Source organism: Rattus norvegicus, chromosome 2 (genome assembly GCF_036323735.1).
Source record: "Rattus norvegicus strain BN/NHsdMcwi chromosome 2, GRCr8, whole genome shotgun sequence".
In the NCBI taxonomy this organism is placed as follows: domain Eukaryota; kingdom Metazoa; phylum Chordata; class Mammalia; order Rodentia; family Muridae; genus Rattus; species Rattus norvegicus.
This window is the reverse complement of record NC_086020.1, coordinates 221,619,478-221,640,663: the sequence shown is the minus strand read 5'-3', so window position 1 is coordinate 221,640,663 and position 21,186 is coordinate 221,619,478. Positions and strand designations below refer to the sequence as shown.

General features: G+C 42.9%; 1 protein-coding gene and 1 long non-coding RNA gene across 2 annotated transcripts in view; one reads left to right on the top strand and one right to left on the bottom strand.

Moving 5' to 3' along the window:
* The window catches only part of Col25a1 (collagen type XXV alpha 1 chain), a 399,159-nt gene that overhangs the window by 187,873 nt on the left and 190,100 nt on the right, over positions 1-21,186 (bottom strand). Inside the window, exons 3-4 of the mRNA XM_063282749.1 lie at positions 18,372-18,416; positions 15,942-15,949 (exon numbers count right to left, since the gene is read on the bottom strand). Of these exons, the coding sequence (XP_063138819.1) occupies positions 15,942-15,949; positions 18,372-18,416 (53 nt within the window). The remainder of the gene's footprint in view (positions 1-15,941; positions 15,950-18,371; positions 18,417-21,186) is intronic.
* On the top strand, positions 4,698-11,092 carry LOC103691705 (uncharacterized). The gene is made up of 4 exons (XR_591337.4): positions 4,698-4,795; positions 6,358-6,463; positions 9,492-9,624; positions 10,950-11,092. It is a non-coding gene; the product is annotated as an uncharacterized LOC103691705 (long non-coding RNA).

Sequence of the window (21,186 nt, the reverse complement as noted above, 5' to 3'; positions counted from 1 at the left end):
AACTACCTGGAAATGGCATGTACCAGCTATGACCTCTACCACAAGTACCATGGATGCAGGGTTTTACCCAAAGGTCGGCCACTTTCCAAAGCCCACATTTTGACCTTAGACTCCACAGTTCTTGGACAGTGGAAGGGTTTGTCATCATAAATGCGTGTATTTTTTTTTTTGGTTCTTTTTTTTTCGGAGCTGGGGACCGAACCCAGGGCCTTGTGCTTCCTAGGTAAGCGCTCTACCACTGAGCTAAATCCCCAACCCCAAATGCGTGTATTTTAAAAGTCCACCCTTACATGATCTTTATTAAATGCCTATTAAATTCCAGGCAAGAATTATGATAGAGAAACCAGGAGAAACAAAGCTTGGACACACTTCATCTGGGAGATTAGTATCAGAGACAATGCAGGGGGCTACACTGCTTCGGATTTCTATATATTCAAAGCCATTGGTGCACCTTGTAGAGAGAGGGTCAGGTAGTGAACAGTAATTAAAATTCTCTCTTCTCAATAAAAAGGCTTTATTTTGTTGGTACTGAAAATTGAGCTACCTTAATCTCTTTCTGAAGAAAACACAATGTGCAATTAGTGATGCTGATTAAACCAGATACTGTAATATCACCGCAAGAGCAGCCGCAACGCGTTTCTTTTCTTCTGTAGTAACCTCCATGGAGACAGGGAAAGTGGTTTAGCATTTTCATAGCCATTGGATAATCGCCTCCATTGATGAGACACCACAGGTTCTTACAGAAAGGAGGCTAAGTAACTGCGAAGGGATAAAAGACAGTGTTTGGTGAGCTGAGGCCACAGCATGCTCTGAGGCTGCCCCGGAGAGAATTAAGCGCAGGTTTCCAGGCCTGAATGGCATCGCGACCCGCCTAGGCATGGCTGACTGGACAGCCCTAAACTTGTACAAATGAAAGGAGCCAGGTTGAAATAGACATTTGTATTAATAGTTGGCGTGCACCAACTAAATTAGGAGACCCCACCAGGTCTTTCTTGAGAGGTAGTAAAAAGCTTTAGAAATAAAGTCCGGTAAAGCTATCTTTTCAAAGCTTTTGACACACTGCAAATCTCAGTCAGTTGGTTTTCCATTGAAAGGGACTCAGAGGAGAGTGCCGGTCTAGTTCACACACAACACATGTACACGTACACATGCGTGTGCACACACACAAAGAGTGGCTACGGCACCGAGCTCGAACTAAGACACAAGAGGTATGGGAGCCTTTAGGCACAAAGGCATCCAAGGAATCTGGCTGTGCCATTAAGCAGAGGGAGGGTTTGTCACCAGTGTCAGAGGGCGGCTACAGTACAGTTCCAGGCTCCCTCGGCTCCTGTGTGTGCTCTCACAAGAACCATCTATCACTAGCTGGAATCTGGTCCCCTTTGGGTTCATGTTGCAGGCAGGAACAACGAGGGAATGTCCCAGTCTGAAGACTGAGGACAGACACTTAACCCAAACCATGATTCAGATTTTCAAAAACATTAAGGAAAGGATCAATTTGGAACCTCTTTTTAAAAAAAAAAAATGCGTGTGTATAATGTTAGAGAATGGAATTTTAACCTGTTTATTTTTTAGAAAAATGAAAATTTCCTCAATTATTTTTAGTAATCCCCTTTTTATACGGAACAGACAGGTAGAGAATAATGATAGATATTAAACCCAGTTTTAAATAATCCTATAGAATTATTTTTCCTCTAACCTTGGTAAAAGTATATTATAGCAATATCCTGATACTAAACACCCCTCCTCAAATCTTACGTCACTGTGGAATACATTTTCACTCTTACACAAAAATTAACCTTGTCTAAAGTATATCTGAATTGAAAAAGAACAGTCAACCAAAGAAACGTAATACCAAATGACCCAACAACTTAAACTCGGTTCAATCGCAAATAAATTCCCAAATTTTCTCCAAATTCTATTATTTAAAGTAAAATGGAATTAATAAAATGTGGAGATTTAAACTCAAGTAGTTAAGCAACAATCATGTAATTAAAGGATAATAATACTTAAAGAACACCATGTTTCTTCACAGTGCTGATCTGGTCCTTAACTAAGTAAGACTTTTTCTTCATTGCAACGTACTAGCTGATAGCTGATTGAAACCTCAAAAACATCTCTACCTACAAATTGTCTCTTACGGAACTGAGCCCTCCTCCCTAGGAAACAGAACGCACAGTCAGCAGCATCCGAGTGGCACTGCACAATGGCCTAGAGGGTAGGAGCTTGGAAAACTGAAAAGGAAATTTCTGGAAAATCGAATGGCCACACTTCAGTAAGAGACAAAGTTGTGTGGCAAAAGGACTTGGGCAGACTGTTGGACACTTGACAGCTATTCCCTGGAAGCGAATAAATTCAGATTCAATGTACTGTGTGCTGTTATGTCCCTTGTCTTTCCTCCTCACCAGAGTGCTCCTGGGTCAGGGTTACTGCCTCTCCACAAGCTCCCGTGTGAGATGCAATCCAATTTCCTAACTTTAAAAAAATTGAAAGCATCACCTGAGCTTTGTATCTAGGTATTTTATTTTAAATATTTTATATTTAAATATTTTAAAATGTTTTAAACATAAAAGATTTTGTGTCGAATGTTAAAATTTAATTCTCTGTTATGAGGTTTATAGCATTCCGTTATGTGCATGAACAGACATGGCCCACGTGCATACACATATTTGGATGTTACAGCAGAAAGCTAAACTTTCACGTAAATATAAATAACTATATCATTGAGCTCCAGATGATAATTGTAGTAGGTGAGGTCAAATCTTTACCTGGTTTTAGTTGCAATTTGAAGTGAGTAGTTTAGACGTTCATAATTTAAGACGCTGTGTAGATACCATTCATGGAATGGGACAGATTAAAAATGCATGATAGGTATCTTCTTATGAGAGACTTAGCACAATGATTTTATAGACTTGACACCTTTTATGGTCTGCCAGCCAATAAAAACATGGTGTATCAGAGGAACACCTTAGTCCTGAAAGGATGCTGACTTCCAGCCTCTGAAGGACAAACGCTAGTGTAAACCACCCCTTGACGGAGACCAACACTTTACCAAAATCAGTGCTTACCCTGTCCGTGAACCCCTCATTGCTGACATTACAGTAAATACATTATACTTTACTGAAGGTCCTACGGTGGGCTACCTCTAAGTTACCACTATCCTTTCTGGAAACAAAGGATATGTATCGAATAAAGAAATATAGAGTGAGTGAATTTCCAGTAACATGTGGACCAAAGCTTGTTAGTTTTTTAACAGAATTGAAGGCTAGAAAATTATGTGCTTTAGTATTTAAATGCCTTGTTGGACTTTTAGAAAGCACTAGACGTTCTGGAAATGAAGAGGAATGAATTTCCTGCTCTTTAAGTGTATTTTTAAATGACAAAATAAAAGCTTTACCCACCCCCACATTGATTCGGGTCCTAGTTCATTTGCCTTGTGTTTTTGATTAAATATCTTCACATAGGAAACTTCCTATTATAGGAACTGTGCAGTTTCTATAATGAGGCTCTTATAAACTCTGATATTTGATATGAGCTCAAGCAATTTTTCATTTTGTTCAAGATTTCCAGTGATCTGAAATCGCCATCAGCTGGCAAAAGATCAAGCTTCCTTCTGAATTCTGTTAACGTCACTAAATTTAAGTTCTAAAGGCAGGAGGCATTCCACCATTCCCACTAAAGGGGATGCCAATGCCTTTGGAAAACAACATTTTAAACAAATAAAACCCGGGAGTCTTGGTCAGCAAAGTGAGTGAATCCTTGTCTTTCACACAACTTTCAAACCAGTGAACAATGCATGCATGAACTGGGAAACAGTTCTTTTTCAACTCACGCTGTCCAGGCACTGAGGAGACTCAATGACTAGAAGCCTAACTTTAATATGCAAAGTAGAGGGTTGGTTAGGGGTGGAGCAGCATCAGAATAAATGATCCCCACAACTGGAAGTGGAAGTGTAGGTCATTTCCTACCCAGGGATATTCCTAGGGCCCACTGGGTTATAGTCAAAGGGTCTGAAAGGAACCAGCAAGTTAATTAGTTCCACTCCAAGGGAGGGTTTCTTTTTCACAAACCAGTTCTTATTCTGTAGCATGGATTAGAAGTCTAAATGGAAGGCTACATACGGTGGAAGATATATACATTCAGCCATTACCACAGACAGGCAGTAAATTATCTGGGGGCAGGGGGGCCTGCAGAGCGCTCTGCAGCCCTCTCTTTCAACCTCCCCTCTCACCTGTGAAAGAGCCTGAGGCCGTATGCCATTGGCTGTTAATAATGCTCTCTGGAAGGAAGCAAGTTGAAATTGTTCCCAAACTGCAAATCAACAGACCACGTATATATGTCTACTACTGTTGAATGAAATTATATATCAGAATAAAAGACTGTATCTGTAGTACAGGACTCAAGTATGCTTTTATGTAGCCTATAAAATCCACGGGCCCCGGGCAGCACGAAGCTCTGAAATGCTTCTGTTCCTACTCCCAGGAGGATAGCCTAATATAGATGCAGTGAACGGAAGCCTCCAAAGGAAGTCTGTGATATGAAATTTAAAATAATTGTTTTTAAATTTGTAGTTTCCAGATTGGGTTTCTACCGTGCCTGCCAAACCTCCCCCCCCTTTTTTTTTCCTGTGGGCTTGTTACACAATATGGATTTCATTTGTGTATTCATAGGAGGAAGTGGTGATTCAGCCACTTTGTGGGTATGCTTCTAGGTTTCCCCTCCAGCCCTCCACCCGCAGAGCGTAGGGAGCTGGAACGGGTCCTGAGCCAGGACGAAGGGAACAGAGTACACAGATGAGGTAGGGATGGGGAAAAGGCAGCCTCTCCTGCTACCTCCCGATGATGCCTTCCTTCCCTGGTCAGTCCCTGCCAGTTCAGAGATATCTTCATCCTCCTCCCTGATGTGGGCTCTGCACAGCAGAATGTCGGTCACCCTGTGTCACTTCTTAAACACAGGCTTCCTCATGTCAGTTTCATCTTGACATGGGACAAGTGGGAGAGGCCACCCTGCCACTGTTCTAAAAAGCGTGCGTCTGGTTTATTTGCGGTGAAGAGATAAGATGTGGGCATTCTGGTCATTGTTTATCACGTGTCGCTTGGGAGCTGCGTGTTCTATGTCTGCCACGCCCCTTTGGGAAGTATGAATGAAGTAGAGCAATCAATGTCAAGTGTTTCCAGGCTAACGGATGCTGTGGAGGCTGCTGGGGAAGAAGGCTCACCAACAGTGTCACCTAGTTACGATTATTCTTGCAAGGATACTAACCTGCCAAGCAAGATATACTCATGAGTGGAGTCATGAAACTATATCGGGGGTAACCAACGGTTTTACTACTGGGCTGGAGAGAATACACATCTGATGCTACCTATCTTATATGTATCAAAAACATACACTTGGGGAGATCATAGGCCAAGTGGAAGAGCATACTATGGTTGAATACCTATGTTGTCAAACTTTTTTCTAAATATTTAATTTTATACCCGCAGAGCAGTTCTATGCTCACTCTGAGGCAGAGAACGTCCTTTGTGTAGAAGGCGTTTAGTATCTAATGTCCAACAGAATCTATCGCTTTATTGGGCAAGAATGTTTGCCAAGTCATAGATGTATATGGCACTTCCTAGTCATAAATGAAGGCTATTCACATAGAATATGAAAGATGAATTAAGGCAAGGCACCAAGGAAGGAGGGGGAAGGGTTTGCAGAGACAGAAGAAGGCAACACAAGACAAGAGTACTCAGTTGGGGTCGGGTTCGGTTAAATCGTGTCTGTTTGGAGGCATCAGTGTTGATCAGTGATGGTTAATTTTTTGTGTGTTGTATTGGCAGGACTATGGAGTTCAGGCATTTGGTCAGACACAAGGCTAAACGTTACTATGAAGACATTTATTAATTGTGGTTATATTTTCTGTGGGTGACTCTTAAGTAAAGTCTATTAGTTTCAATAGGTAGGGCAGGCTTCCAATCGGTTAGAGGCCTGAAGAGCAAAGGCCAAGGTTCCTTGCATAAGCAACTCTACCTTAAGTAATGCAGAAACCCTATGTGAGGGGTCTGGGAAGGTGAATTCCATAAAGTGCTGGCTGGGCACTGGAAGACCTACATTTGCATTTCCCCAAACAGCAAGCAGCCTAGCCCATTGACGCAGCCACAGACCTTAGACTAACACCCACAGCTTTCCAAGCCACTTCTGCACAACAGCTCTCTAAATAGCTAGATGTCCTGCTGGATCTTTTCCTCTGGAGAATCCTGAATCACCAAGCCCCTTTCTATTAGCACCACATTCATTTTCTGTTTCTAATTTCATTATCTATCTTTTACTTATTAAAAATTTATTTATTTATTTACTTATTTATTATTTAATTTCCAGGGCTACAAACACTATGAGCATGCCAGAATTCCGGTGCAGAGAAAAATGCCTACGTAAACCATCATTTTTGGTTAAAACAACAAGAGCTTAGTACCTCTTAAACTTGGTAAGTATCTGCACTCTGATATCTTGAACATTCAGTCTCAAAATCAGTTCAGTGAAAATATGTCTCTCCACAGAAGGCTATTTTTCCTGAGGTATTATTGTCATGTCCACCTCTACTCTCTCTGTTGAGTGATCTTTAAGGTTCTGCCCTTCGCCTTCACTCTATGAAACCATAAATCTTGGTGAACCGCCCTCCGCCTCCACTCCATAAATCCACAAATCTTCCAGGTACCTTATTTCAGGTGGAGTCCTGCATCACCTCTGGGGTGGATCATCTTGATGTCAACTTGACTGGGTTGAGGAAAGTGACCTACCTACATTAGTCAAGGACAGACAGCTTTGGGTGGGTCTAAGCAGGTTCTTCAGAGAGGATTAACCAGAGGGTGAAGTCCTTCCCTGAACGTGGGCCACCCACCCCATGGCTGGGAGCCCAAATGGAACAGAAGGAGAAAAAGGAGAAAATGTCCTAGCACAGGCAAGCTCGCCTCCTGGCTAGCATGCTGTGGGCTGCTTTCCTAACCACAGTATTCTTACTGCTGTGGCAGTGCTGTATAAAAAGCAACAGGCAGGTTTAATCTGGTTCGCTGTTGGAGGCTGCGGTCTTCCTTGAAGGTGTCACACCACACCCACAGCCAGGAAGCAGAGAGAAAGGGACACTGGCGCTTAGCTCACGCTCTACATTTTATTCAGGCTGGGACCAGAGCCCAAGGAATGGTGCCACCCACGATGGCAGTATTCTTCTCACTCGCTGCAATATCCTTGGAAAGGTCTTCACGGACACACCCATGTCTTCTATGGTGATTCTAAGTTAAATCAGGTTGATAATGAAGAGAAGCCATCATATCTGCCACACCTTTCCTGCTAAGGAAGTTGACCGTCTGAAAACTTGCCAAAATCAAGAATTCCGAATTAGTGCCGGTCACATCTGTCGCAGCAACAAAGCCTGACACATGCCCCGATTCAGGCCTTTTCTTCCATATTCTACCCCAGAAGCCTGCACAGTATCCCCCAGAGTCACACCGGAAGGTCTACATTGCTTCTCCCTCCTCTTCGTTACTCATCCCAGCTCACAGTCAAGCATGCGTGCCCTGGTTATAGCCTAAACCTGCCGCGTTCTCTACTGCTCCCCAGCCCTTTGCTTGTACTGTGTTATTTCTCACAGAAATAACCATCCTAATCATCCCTTTCTTCCCATTTCTCCTTTCTTAGGTCCTCTGCAAGAGCGCTCTTCTAAAACGTTCCCCCAGGTGTGCCTCCTCAGCCGAAGTCCCCCAGAGGCCGGCCGCACACGTTTTAGAAACTGACTTGGGTTGGCATGCCAGGCCCTCTGTCTCTCCATCCTCGGATCTGTGTCCTTAGTCTTTCTCATCTTCTCTTTGGGCTTCAGGAGAAGTGAGTTAATACACTTGGGGCTTTTCTTTTTCCAAAGACGTCAGCCATTCTTCCTTGTCTCTCAAAGACTTTTAAAAGTTAAATTCTTTAAAGGCAGCCATTCAGAAAGCATTCACCTTGACCAGATCCAGAGACTCACTGGCTCCCCTCTGTGCTCAAAAAACTGGGCCGCTTTCTCCCCTGCTATTCTTTCAGTGCACCAGGGTATGCTGTGAGCAAACTCTTTCCCCATCACACCGCTGTCTGAGTTTTGTTCTCTACTGGATTCTCGGATTCCTGAAGACGAGGCCATTTTACCCCCATTACACACCAGAAGGGAACACAGAGCCTGGATGCTCAGGACAGCTTGCCTCTGAATCCTACATCCTTTTGTTTCTATCTCTGACCACGAAGGAAGCATTTTTAACAATACTTGCTCAGAAACAAAAGTCAGAAGCGCATACACAGTGAGTAGCCTTGAGGCGTGAGCGAGTACAAAACAAGCAGGGAGATTTGTGAAAAATACGTGTGAATTAAAAATCATTAATAATTTTGCAATGAACACTTAAGAAACCCATAACACCAGATTGCATACTCTGAATGTTTTTTCTTAATTCTACCAGAGAGAAAATTGAAGTTAATTTAATAATAATAATAAAAGAAGCGTGTTTGAGATTAGCGCCCCATGGAGAATACCCAGATTAACATTGCTTTTAGTTAACTTTGGTTAATGTGCGTGCTCGGGGTGGTAGGTGCTTCACTGGGCTCATGGAATCAGAAATAAGGCCTGTGTCAGTCTTTGTGCAGGGCAAGTGCAGCAGTTCTTAGGAGCTGCTTGGGAGAAGGAAGGCACCGAGATCCCCTTAGTGTGCACGTGCTTCTGGGTACTACTAATGCTCAACCACTTGTGGGGAATGGCAATCACGCAAACCACCCATTCGGCCTTTTAAAAAATGTTCCACATCCATTTCTCCTAGACAGGATAAATTCTGGGTTGAAAGTTTTGTGGGTGGGTTGGTATCTCTAGTGCTCCACTGGGGTTCCTGCCTGGCTATAGGAGGTGGCCTCTTCAGGTTCCAGATCCCCAAATTTAAATATTACATTCAAAATGTGTCTGAGCTGCCTTGCAAGTACACTTAATTCTAAAGCAGCTTTCTTGATATTGACAGTCATTGCTTCACAAGTCACGAAGTCACTTCCCTAATTTGTCCCACGAGGTATCTACAGGTCTTCTTAGGAAAACAGTCCTAGGGTCTCAGCCACGTGGCCGAGACCTTGGTGACAAGAGAGCCAAATGGAAAGGGCACCTCCTCTGTTAGTGGGCTTGCTATCAGAATGATGTGTGGGCATCCGCAGATCCATCAAGGCTCCTTTTAAAAAGGATTTAGGAATTCTGAATGGAGCTTGGGGTGTGACGCTCTGCACCAGAGCACTGGTCGAGTGTGTGGCAGGGCCCTGGGGTTGATCTCCACAACTGAGAGGAGGCAAAAGTGTGACTGGCCTGCTCTCCCATTCACGTCCTAACTTAGAAGGATCGCTCTATCTGCCCCCCCCTTCTCTTCTCTGATTTGTTTAGCTTTTCTTCTGAGCCTCCTTATCTTTCTCTACATCCCTGGCAGTTGTGTGAGCAACTAACTTGACTCTTGTCCTGTCTCTAGGTAGAAGTGGTGTACTACATAGAGCATCCTGTATTTCTAGCATGTGCCTGGAGCACCCCACCCCCTCGAGCCTCAGCTCTCTTTCTTCATCTGTCTATCCAAGCCCAGAGGAGCCTCAGGACACTATGTGAAGGTACCAGAGTCTCCATCAGTCTGGGTTCCTGTAAAAACCACAGGCCTATACCATATATAAGAAACAAATGTCAACTGTGGCAAACCATAAGATCTCAGTGCTTATCTGATATAAAGCCTACGGCCATTCTCAAACAGATAGTATGCATAAATATTACACAGGAAGCATAATGTTGCAAAGAAATAGACTACCAATGCTTATATTTGTACTTCCTCATTAAGACAAACAAACCACCCTAATTTATCCCAGTTTGGAGGTGAATTTGCAGTCTTTATGCCACTCCCACAATTCCAAAGTTCTGCACTATAGCCAGCATAATAAAAAGAGCAGAAAGCATTTAAATATATTGGGGCTCAACTTTGCCATCTGCAACCCTGTACCACTCAAGGGGCCTCCCTTGAGTGTTCATATTTATAGACCTTTTTATCTTATGTCTCAGGAGGCAAACCCAAAAGATCCCAAAAGTGACAGGCTAATTTTTCTATCAATTTGACATAAGTTAGGGTCATCTGGGGAAAAAGAATATTAATTGAGAAAACGCCTCTATAAGATTAGCCTGTGGGGAAATCTGTGGGTTACTTTTTGACTAATGATTGACTTAAGAGGGCCTAGCCCACTGTGGGCAGATGATCCTGGATTGCACAAGAAAGCAGGGTTGGTAAGCCATGGGGAGCAAGCCAGTAAGCAGCATCCCTCCATGGCCTCTGTATCAGCTCCTGCCTCCAGGTTTCAAGCTTGAGTTCCTGCCCTGATTTTCTTGGATTGTAGACTACATGTTATATGATAAAAGAAGGCCTTTCCTTCCCAAGTTGATTTGGGTCATAGTGTTTTAATAGCAGCAACAGAAACCATACCTGGCACACAAAATAAGCCACCTAGCGTGTCAGCCTGCTGCCGTTCTTCTAACTCTACCCATAGGAAGCTTTTAAACACAAACTGTCATGGTCCTTCAGATTGCTACAATGAATGCTATGGTTATCTAGCTATCTAGATATTTTGTGCTGACACCACCTCCTACAGGACAATGGTTTTACCCTCAATCAATAAGAGTATTAGAAGAACAGTCACTCAAGGTGATGGTTAGGTCACTGTCAATTGCCTCTGTGACCATGGCTGACCACACCCATGTTACAAAGGAAAAAACTGGGGGATAGGCCCAGCAGATAATTTGTCCTAGAGTGTATATCAATCAAGAAGCAGAAGTAGAACTTAAACCCAGGCATATGTCTCTTTAAAGAGGGCTGCAGAGCGTGCACACAGGGATTACCTGGATTGCATAAGTTGAAGTGGAAAGACACACCATTGTCTCTGCTTCTTTACTGCAGATGCAATACAGCCCAAGCTCCCGCTGCTGTGACTTTGCCTGCAATGATGGACTACACCCATCGACCAAGCACTGAAAAAAGCCACCACACTGGTGAGTTACTTTTGTCAGACTCTTGTCTCACAGCCACAGGAAAAGAAACTAATGTCCCACCAATTCTAATGCACATTCAAAGTCTTAAGAGAGTTTTTAAAACTAAGCAGGATGGTTGCAAAGACATAGAAGAACATTTTCTGGAAAACTTGATAAATGTATCTTCCTAATTTCCTTGATGCAAGAGGTCAAGCTTACCCTTTCATACGGGAACTTGCTTTCACCTGAGGCTATTACATCCCATGTAAGTTTACATTGACCAAAGGTGGTAGAAAAGGATACACAAGTGTCAAGGCTCACAGATAACTAGAAAGAACTTACTGTGCTTGACACACGCACAAAGACAGAGAGGCACAATGCTGGTGCTTCCTACAGACAAGGCAGGGACACTGAAACCCAACTCACCCAAAACCATCTTTGGGAAACATGGAGGAAAATATCTCTTTAAAGAGACATATGCCTGGGTTTAAGTTCTACTTCTGCCTCTTGATTGATATACACTCTAGGACAATTATCTGCTGGGCCCATCCCCCAGTTTCTTCCTTTGTAATATGGGTGTGGTCAGCCTTGGTCACAGAGGCAACAGGGGAATTGATACACTAAATACCAAACATGAGTAGGTGCTATCACATGAACTTGCGTCTGGAGGACAATTACTTTTGGATGAAGAATCCCAACTTGTTTCTTCATTATGAAGTAAAGATGTCAGAGTTTAGCATCTTAAAGTTCTGCAGAGGTTTCCTGCCCTCATTCATCCAGCACAGAACCAGCACGGCGAGCTTAGCTTGGCTCAGTCTGCTTTGCTCTGTCTGTCAACAAGATTCTAATGTTCGAACTGAGTTGATGATGGCTGAAGGTGGATGGAACAAGACAGACTATGCAACAGCATCAGATTTCACACCTCTGAGGGTTCGAGCTACCAACAAAAACATCATATCTCTGTCAGTCAGGAGTAATTACAGGGCTTGGTGGACTCATACAAGTAAAACATAGTCATGAAGGGTCTCCTGGCTGTTCCTCTGGCTACAGTTAATAGGTCTGCTTGATTCTGTGAAGATTTGAAATGAACTTCCTTTTGGACAGAAGGATAGACTGTAAGGCAAGAGGGGGATGTTTGCTCCTTTTAAAATTCTGAAGTTATTTTCCAAATTCATGTCTGTGTGTGTGTGTGTGTGTGTGTGTGTGTGTGTGTGTGTATTTGCATTTTAAACACACAAAGCAGGGCCTAAAGAGATGGGTCAGCTGCAAGTATCAGAGTTTAGATTCTCCAATGCACACATAACAGTTAGGCCTGAGGGTGGGATAACCATCACACTTGGCAGGGAGCAGGGGACAGAGAGGTAGCTCAATGGGCAGCTAACGGAGTCAAATTTATATGCACCAGGTGCAGCGAGCAACTCTGTCACAAAATCCAAGGTGGATTTCAATTGAAGAAGATACCTCATGTCACCCTCTGACTTCCATTCATGAACATGTAGGCTATCTGCTTGCATAGTAAACACACACAGAGACACAAGCTAGCCAAAACAAAGTATAATTTCATAGTAAAGATGATGGTCAGGCACAGCACTTGAGTGAATACAGTTGTAATATCAGGACTCAATGCCTAAACCATCTGCATGAGATCACCAGAGCTGGATTCTAAAGCATGTTACCTTCGTGAGAATAAAAGTAGATAGAGAAATTGACAGATTCATAATCATTAAATCAAACACTTACCATCACAGATTGCTCCATTTCAGCTGTTTATAAATATTTTTGTCAAAATGGTTTAAGGCTTTAACAGCTTACAGTAAATTGGTATGCGAGATCTAATTCGAGCTGCATTTCAAGTTTTAAACTATAAATGACCTCAACATACAAAAATATAGAAACGTCTCTAAAGCCTGTAATTATGTACATCCACACATTCTGGTGTGATAACATCCCAGTTTCCCAAGATATATTAAATAAAGACTTAAGTGGAAAGTTGATGAATTTTATCATTAAGTATGTTCATTTTTAAACTTTGTTCTTTTAGTCCTGAGAATATTTCTGCAAGACGGTAGCAAGAAACAGTTGAGTTTTAGCAGGAACAAGAGACAGTGAGCTATGCCATCTCCCCTGGGCCAGTCAACGTCTGTGGATCTCTGCAGTGTGCCCATTGCTGCCCTTTATACTGAGGACTTCTGAGAACAAAATGAAAAAGAAGGAGAAGATGCCTAGCGGGGTGCCAGGCTATACCACAGCACCCTGTTCATAAGAGGCACAGCACTCCAGGAGGCCCGCAAGGAAGACTCCTGGAAAACTACCTTGCTATAGGCTTCATGCCAATGGTTGTCCATCAGAAACAAGGTTATCGACTTATCACACAGCCTGTGGGCTTCAACTGACAAACACAGAATGAAAACAAAGGCACTGGTGGCTAAAATAGAAGCACACCTTGATATCTACAGAGGAACTAATTTCTCAGTTGTGGAGATGATAGCGAAGCCTATTTTAACGGCACAACATAGGGAACAAAACCTAAAAATAGGTCTGCGTGAACTGTCACACTTCAGTTGATGAAAAAGAATGAAAAGGAAAAACTACATATGAAATAAAAAATGATGCTTAAAATAGAAAAAAATAAGACCACCAGACATTAAATTTGCCAATAATTAGATACTGTCTACAGATAAATACATTGTTAGTAAGGTTATCTAATCATAGCAAAGCACCGTTCATTTGTATTTATTAAGCTATAAGCCATGCCATTAAAAACTGCATATAAAGCTACCCATTCTAAAACAAAATTAGAAGTCAGACACCTCTTACAAATGCTGCATGGGGGTTAAGAAATGGGAAGCTCAACAGGCTTTCATTATGAGATAATTTTACCCAAAAGAGCCCCAGGCACAGCCTAAACTCATATGTGTGTGTGTGTGTGTGTGTGTGTGTGTGTGTGTGTGTGTGTATGTTTATGTATATGTATATATATGCAACACCATACCGACTCCCTCCAGCAAGGCTGTACCTCCTAACCCCTCAAGGAGTGCCACCAAGTAGGGGAACAGTATTTAAAGGCCTGAACCTAGGGGAGAACATTTCTCATTTGAACTCTCATAACTGGTTTGTTACCTGCTCTTCATGTAAACAATCTGCATTATCCTCTGCTCATGGTAAAAAACACGTTACCACAGCAGTTCTTCGATGTAGCCTGCTACCCCCATCAGGAAGCATTTGAGACGCAGTCGAGGCTGAGGAACAACGTGCTTTACACAAGGTGGCCATTGTACATGGGCCGATCAAGCTTTGATTGCGTATAATTGTTTATGCCAGAGAATGCAATTTTACCAGGGTCTGCCTAACCTGTGTAACAATGGTGTGTGCTGTAACACACTTAGAATTCATAAAGAATAAAGTAGAAAGCTGAAATTAACCTAAAATCAGCTGCATCTAGCTGAATTTTAACGTCACAAGCCCTTAGCAGTGCGGCCTTATGGAATTAACCTCTATGAACTTTCATCCTTGGAAATGGAGCTTGTAATAGCATAGGGCTGCCATGAACGAAGATGAAATTTGGTGGACAAAGTGCCTAGACTATTATACACTAAATAATTGTGACTTAATATGGTCTTTTTTTCTTTTACATACGGTAAGGCACACACAATCTCTTAGCAGAAAATCTGGGCTAAGAGATAGCCTAAGAACATAGGAATATGCCTCTATGTTGTTTTAATGACTCAAAGAGGAAATCCTGGCATGGTGAAGGTCACCGTCATGCATAGACGAGAATTAATTTCTTAGTCTGTATGGCCGATACAAATTCCACAGAAAGATGCCTTGAACATGGTACAGCCCTTGTGACCTTGAGAGTTTCCTCTGGGCAGTCATGTTTTGTTTTGAGTTTTAAAGATGAAAGGCTTAAATACAAAGGCAGAGAGAAGAGGCTTCTAGATCCAGGGCATGCTGCCTGCCACTGTTAGGCAAGAGCAGACAAGGCAGTCACAGAAGTGAGGTCACCGTAAACGTGATTCATGACCCACCCTTGAACATGGCAGGAAGACTGCGGAAGGTCTTCTGAAGCCAATACTTCCTCTGATCAAGTCAACAAGCCTGTGCTAATCCCTCTCCCTGGACTATGCTGGCCTCAGAGAAACTGGCAGTGTAGAATGTGTAAAACCCGCAGCAAACTGGCTGTCCAGGATAAGGCACTAGCTCAAGGCTAATGACCGCTGCTACTGAAAAGGCCCGGTGCACACTGTAAACACTGGGGTCACACAGCAGAGATCCAGGACATTACTCAAAAACGCATCGAGCTCAAAGCTGACAAGATAATCTATTCCTGGGAGTGCAAAGCAGACTGGAATGCTGTGGCTTTGACCTACTCAAGGAAAGACAGGAGCACGAACTCTCCAAGGGCCCTGTCTCGGGCTCCTTGTGCAGGCAAGGCTCCAACAGACTTCAAAGGGAGTTCTGCCTAAGGAGAGAGGGCTGGCCTCGGCGCACAGGGGGTATCAGTTCTGTGGTCACGTTGCCATTAACATTTGGCGGACCTGGACCAGCAAATCCAAATAGCTCAGATACAAGTTTAAATGCACAGAGAGAGAAGTGTGAGAGACATTGGAGACCTGCTTGCAAACGAAACCTCAGAATTCCAGGAAAATGTCTCAAAACCAGAATCTTCATCTGTTATCCCAAAGTCTCAGGAGAGGAATCAGTGTGTGACGGCATAAAAAATAAAGCCAACACGGCATTCTGGTATAGCACACGGCACCTAAATTGTGCAATAAAGGAATCGTTTTCCACATTTAAACATTCATCAAAGGTTAGCCGCATTTTCCTAAATGAACTTCCAACCATATTTTTGTTTCCATAAGGTTTTAACATACATGAATCCTGATTAGTGTAAGAGTCAAAATTATCAGATAATACTTACAGGAGGACCTGGGGGGCAGGAGCCGGGGGAGAGATGAAAAAGAGAGAAAGAGAAATTAGTGACTATGAATGTTAAAATTAACTAATAGATAACAAACCACCACCACCTCCTCCTCCTCCTCCTCCACCATCATCACCACCACCACCACCATCACCACCACCACCTCCACCACCATCATCACCACCACCACCACCATCACCACCACCACCACCACCATCACCACCACCACCATCACCACCACCACCACCACCATCACCACCATCATCCCATCATCATCACCATCACCTCCATCACCATCACCACCACCACCATCACCACCACCATCACCACCACCACCATCACCACCACCACCACCTCCACCATCACCTCCACCATCACCACCACCATCATCACCACCATCACCACCACCATCATCACCACCACCACCATCACCACCACCACCACCACCACCACCATCACCACCACCACCTCCTCCACAATTCTAAGAACACAAAGGAGACTCGGAAAACAGATTTCTTTATATCATAGACCTTTGAGATGACAGAAATAAAATGAATTGATAGCCAAATTGTGCACAGAATTTGAACAAACTTTCAGGCTCTCCAAGGCCTGTTCATGTGAAGCTGAGAGGTCCATGACCCTGAAATAAAACTGTGTAACACATGAGAGCCTACGTAACATTCGAGTCAGGAGAATCTTGACTGCTGCAGAGGACCAAGCTCGATAAACACACTGAAATCAGCAGGGCCCAGCGTTTGTTGAAGGCTTCCTGGAAGAACATCCTTCCTTCACTGTTTCTGCCAATGAATAAAAGCTCAGTCCCAGCGCCTCTATGGGTGTCTTTAAAGCAGAACACAGGCAGGAACTGAGAACATTCCTGTATTTTGCGCACTATTTGCTCCAAACACCACCTCTCTAAGTAACTCGGCAGTAGGAAGGTGGCTTTATCTCCTCACAGGACTTCACATATGCACACAATTGCCTTCCTCTTCCTTCCTCCTCTTTCTTTTGAAAAAAGATCATTCTGGTGACTGTCTGACAACAATGTTTTGTCATTTCTTTTCCCTCAAAACTACCTGGGGACGGGGAGAGAGAGGACCAGTTGGGGGAGGAAGCACAGGGCGGGGTGGTAGGGGACAAATGAGAACAAACGATCCTAAGCACATACACATGAAGAAGTGGTAATGAACCCTGTGACTCCACATGCTAACCTAAACATTCCGTTTTTAAAGGACATGATAAAGCCTCTACTGTGGACTCTGTCCTTTGTGAAGGGATACCCACCCAAGTTTCCAGCCATCAAGATTCAGAGAGGCTTATGGACAGCTCTTGAGAATACTCAGAACTCAGCGGCCCTCCTCCCCAGTTGGGGAATTTTCATAATTCCTTTCACTTTGCCGTCTTTTGTGAAAGGGACAGGGTAAATAAGATGTCCCAAATTCAGCCCATTGTATGACAAGCTAGGGTTCTACTATTTCAACACTCGGCCAGTGATTGTCTTAAATATTGGTAGGCTCTCCCATTAGGTAGTGGGAGATCCCATTTAAGAGCATGCTGGAGTCCCACATAAAGAAGAGCTGATGCTCTCTTAAGAAGCCATCTGGAGGGGCTGGGGATTTAGCTCAGTGGTAGAGCGCTTACCTAGGAAGCGCAAGGCCCTAGGTTCGGTCCCCAGCTCCGAAAAAAAGAACCAAAAAAAAAAAAAAAAAAAAAAGCCATCTGGATATCAGCCCTCCTGGGATCTCAGACTTCCTCCAGCTAGAACAGTAACTGACCTCTCTAACTGCTCCCTCTTAGTTCCAAAAATATCTTCATTGGCCTTTGCTGTTTCATTTTAGCTGTAGGAATTCATCCCACAAACTATTAGAGTGGGAGTCAGACAAACGATTGCAATAGCCCTGGCTAGCTAAGTTGGCTGATCTATCATTTCCTCAATGGCAACATGGAAACTCCAGACAGATCAGTGATGCTGCTCTTACCACTGAAGCTCTGCGGCTGTATCTGGAGTCACTCCCACAGTCTGTAAGAACAGCACAGCAGTTTGATACACTGTGCCAGTTCCTTAATAGAGCTTTCCAAGAGTGCTGACACAAATAAATAACCCCACACTGGCCACCCCAGAGAGGACACATGGTAGTGCTGCTATACCACATATGGGTGAGAACCCCACTAAGGAATGCAGGACAGAACGGTTGACCTTGAGCAACAAGCAAGCTAAAACTGAGGGAGCTTAGTTATTAAACCCTAATGGACAATGTTTCCAATGCTTCTTTCTTAAGAGTTCTCTATAATAAGGATTTTTCCTTAAATTCAAGCTCTATCAACTGTCAAGCATATACACACCTTCCAACAAGGCACTATCACTATTAATTAATGGGAACAAATATAGCTACTGCACCAGAACTTGAGTCACACAGGGCAGACACTCACCAGATTCTCCTCTTCGGCCTCTCTTCCCTCGTTTCCCTGGAGGACCTAAAACATAAAGGATACTTTGTAGCATAGTTTCATTTCTTTTCCTGATTTTATAAGGGTTGCTACATAATTCCTATGTCTTTGTTCACTGTTTTTCCCAACCAGCTTCAAGAAAGGGACCAGAGGGTGAAGAAGGCCATTACTCTTCTGTTTCAGCAAAGCTAAGCTCTATTTCATCCCCAAAGCTGGTCTAAACAACGTCTACTCAACTATCTACTGAAACATACTTAAGAGTCAGAATTTCTTTCATCCCATTTACATTCTATCAATACAGAAAAGATTTGCTAAACAAGCAGTTGAAATGTCATGTTTATTTTCCGAAGGTCTCAAAGTATAAGAGCCAAATCTATATAACTTTTTGTTTGTCTTCAGTCAGGTTCAATGTGATTCTTCTGAAAGTATTAGGATGGCAATTAAACACATACACAAACAGGAAGACAGCTGAAAATACCTCTGTTAAATGTGGATATAATGGAATTCAATGAGTATCACGCAGATAAATTTATGACCCCCATTAAGTACGTTACCTGTAGGTTATAACTTTAAGTCTGTTTTCTTCTAGGGAGACAAGCTCATTCTCGCTTAATGAACAGTTAGCTATAATGATGATGTCATTCAAAAAGTAGAAAACAAACACCTTGTTACTTCAGTGAGTTGCCTATAAAGACAGTCAATCTAGAACACATCAGACTTACTGAATCACATGCTAGCCATTTGCGCTTGAGGACATTGTTCCCAATTACACAGCTTCTGTCTGCATTTCCTTGGGTTAAAATAGCTTCTAGTGAATTATGGCTCCAGTGAACAGAAAAGCGTAATCAACCCACAATGAGGACTGAGGGCTTAGAATACTCACTGGGAGAAAAAGCCAAGGAAAACACAGCACGGCCTGCTGCTAAAGTCTGAACTGCTGAGTGGGGTCGATGACTTCTAAACTCCGGAAAGTTCCAGATACACAGCCGACTGTCATCATGAGTCTGACTTATCGGCTCCAAATAGACACAACCATGAGCAGTGGAAACACTAGTGGGCCACCCAGCTTCCCTGTGCCCTGAGCCTCACACAGCAGAGGTATGGCCATCTGTGTTAATAGCAAAGTAAAAAAAAAAAAAATCAATAAGCAATAGTATCAGTTGAAGATGTTAGGAGACCCGGCTTTATAAGCAAAACCCAAAATATCAGTAGACTTTTGGATTTCTTTCTGTATCTTGGAATAAAGAGGAATTCCATGCACACTCGAGGCATTCTCAAAGATTGGGACAGAAAAATTAAGTAAGTAAATACTCACAGTAGGGCCTTACTATATAAAACATATAAATTTATATACTTGCCCAAACATTATACATACACAGACTCCAATATTTGTAACTCTCCTTTAAGATTAGAAATCAGACCTTTGTACTATAAAATCACTAAGCCAAGGAAACTCAGGAGGCCCACTTGTGATCGACATGGTTAACATTAGAAGCCACCTTTGGAAAGAAGAGACTTTTTTTTTAAAGCAGGGAATACAGTAGCCCTAGAAACTGATCTAAGCTTCGACTGACAACCAAGAAAAACATGCATTTAAATTCACAGAAGAAACTTATGAATATTTACAGGAAAGGAGACACCATCAGAAACACCAGAGGCATCCTGACAGACTGCTCGCTTACTAATAAATAACTATTACTTATCCACTGGGAATTAACTTATTCTCTTTTTCTCCATGAAGATGCTCCCTTAAAACACTAAAATACATGAATTTAAAAATGATACTTTTTCTAAGTATTTTAAAGAGAGTCTAAACTGAACTAAAAAATATATCCTTAAAAGCTAAGAACTAAGAACGTATTCCATGAAGCAATGGCATCTTCTGGAGAAACCCAAAGGCAGAGTGACACTATTTCTGAACAGGTCTTCCTTGGATATTCAACCACCAATCCAGAAACCAATCAAATGCCACAGAAACTGTGGAACGTAACGGAAGATAATGGAGCAGGAGACATCTGCAAGATGGCATCCATTGAAGGTAACAGGGCTTTTGAAGACTATCATAATATTTAAGAGACGGTGAGGCCAAACTACATTTTAAGATGAGAGTGTAAAATATCCTGAGCCCATAAAACACACACGGTTGAGGAGGAGTATGTTATAATGACAACTGGCAGCAGGCGCCTACAGTGGGCGACTCCTACCCTAACGTTCAGGAACTAATGAGCTGCAACGTCTAAGTATCTTGCTGACAGAGCAAACCAAAGTGTGACAGACAAGTACACGGGGCCTTGCCTCTGAATTTAGGATCGAAACCAAAAGCGAAAAACAAAATGGAAGAGACGAGCCAATGAGAAACCTCTCTTCTCCTCAAAACTTGTAAGGCTGGGAAGCCAGCCGACAGAGCCAGCATTCTCTGTGAGTTCAAAGTTAGCCTAGTCTACAGATCCAGTTCCAGGATAGCCAGGGCTACATAGGGAAACCCTGTTTGAGAGCGAGAAAGAAACAGACAGAGAAACAGACACACACACACATGAGAGAGAGAGAGAGAGAGAGAGAGAGAGAGAGAGAGAGAGAGAGAGAGAGGGGAGAGAGTAAGTTGATAAAAAGATCACACCTCATGGTAAGGTCCTTTATCGATTTGGTGTTTGGTTTTGATGCGGTGAGAGGTCAGAATCTGGGTGTGGGATTCCTCTCTACAGATAATTTGTCAGGAAGCCCCAGAAGTCTCCAAAACAGCCCAGGCTGTAGACATTGCTGTTGATGACCCACCAGAACTACAAAGTAAGACCACGCT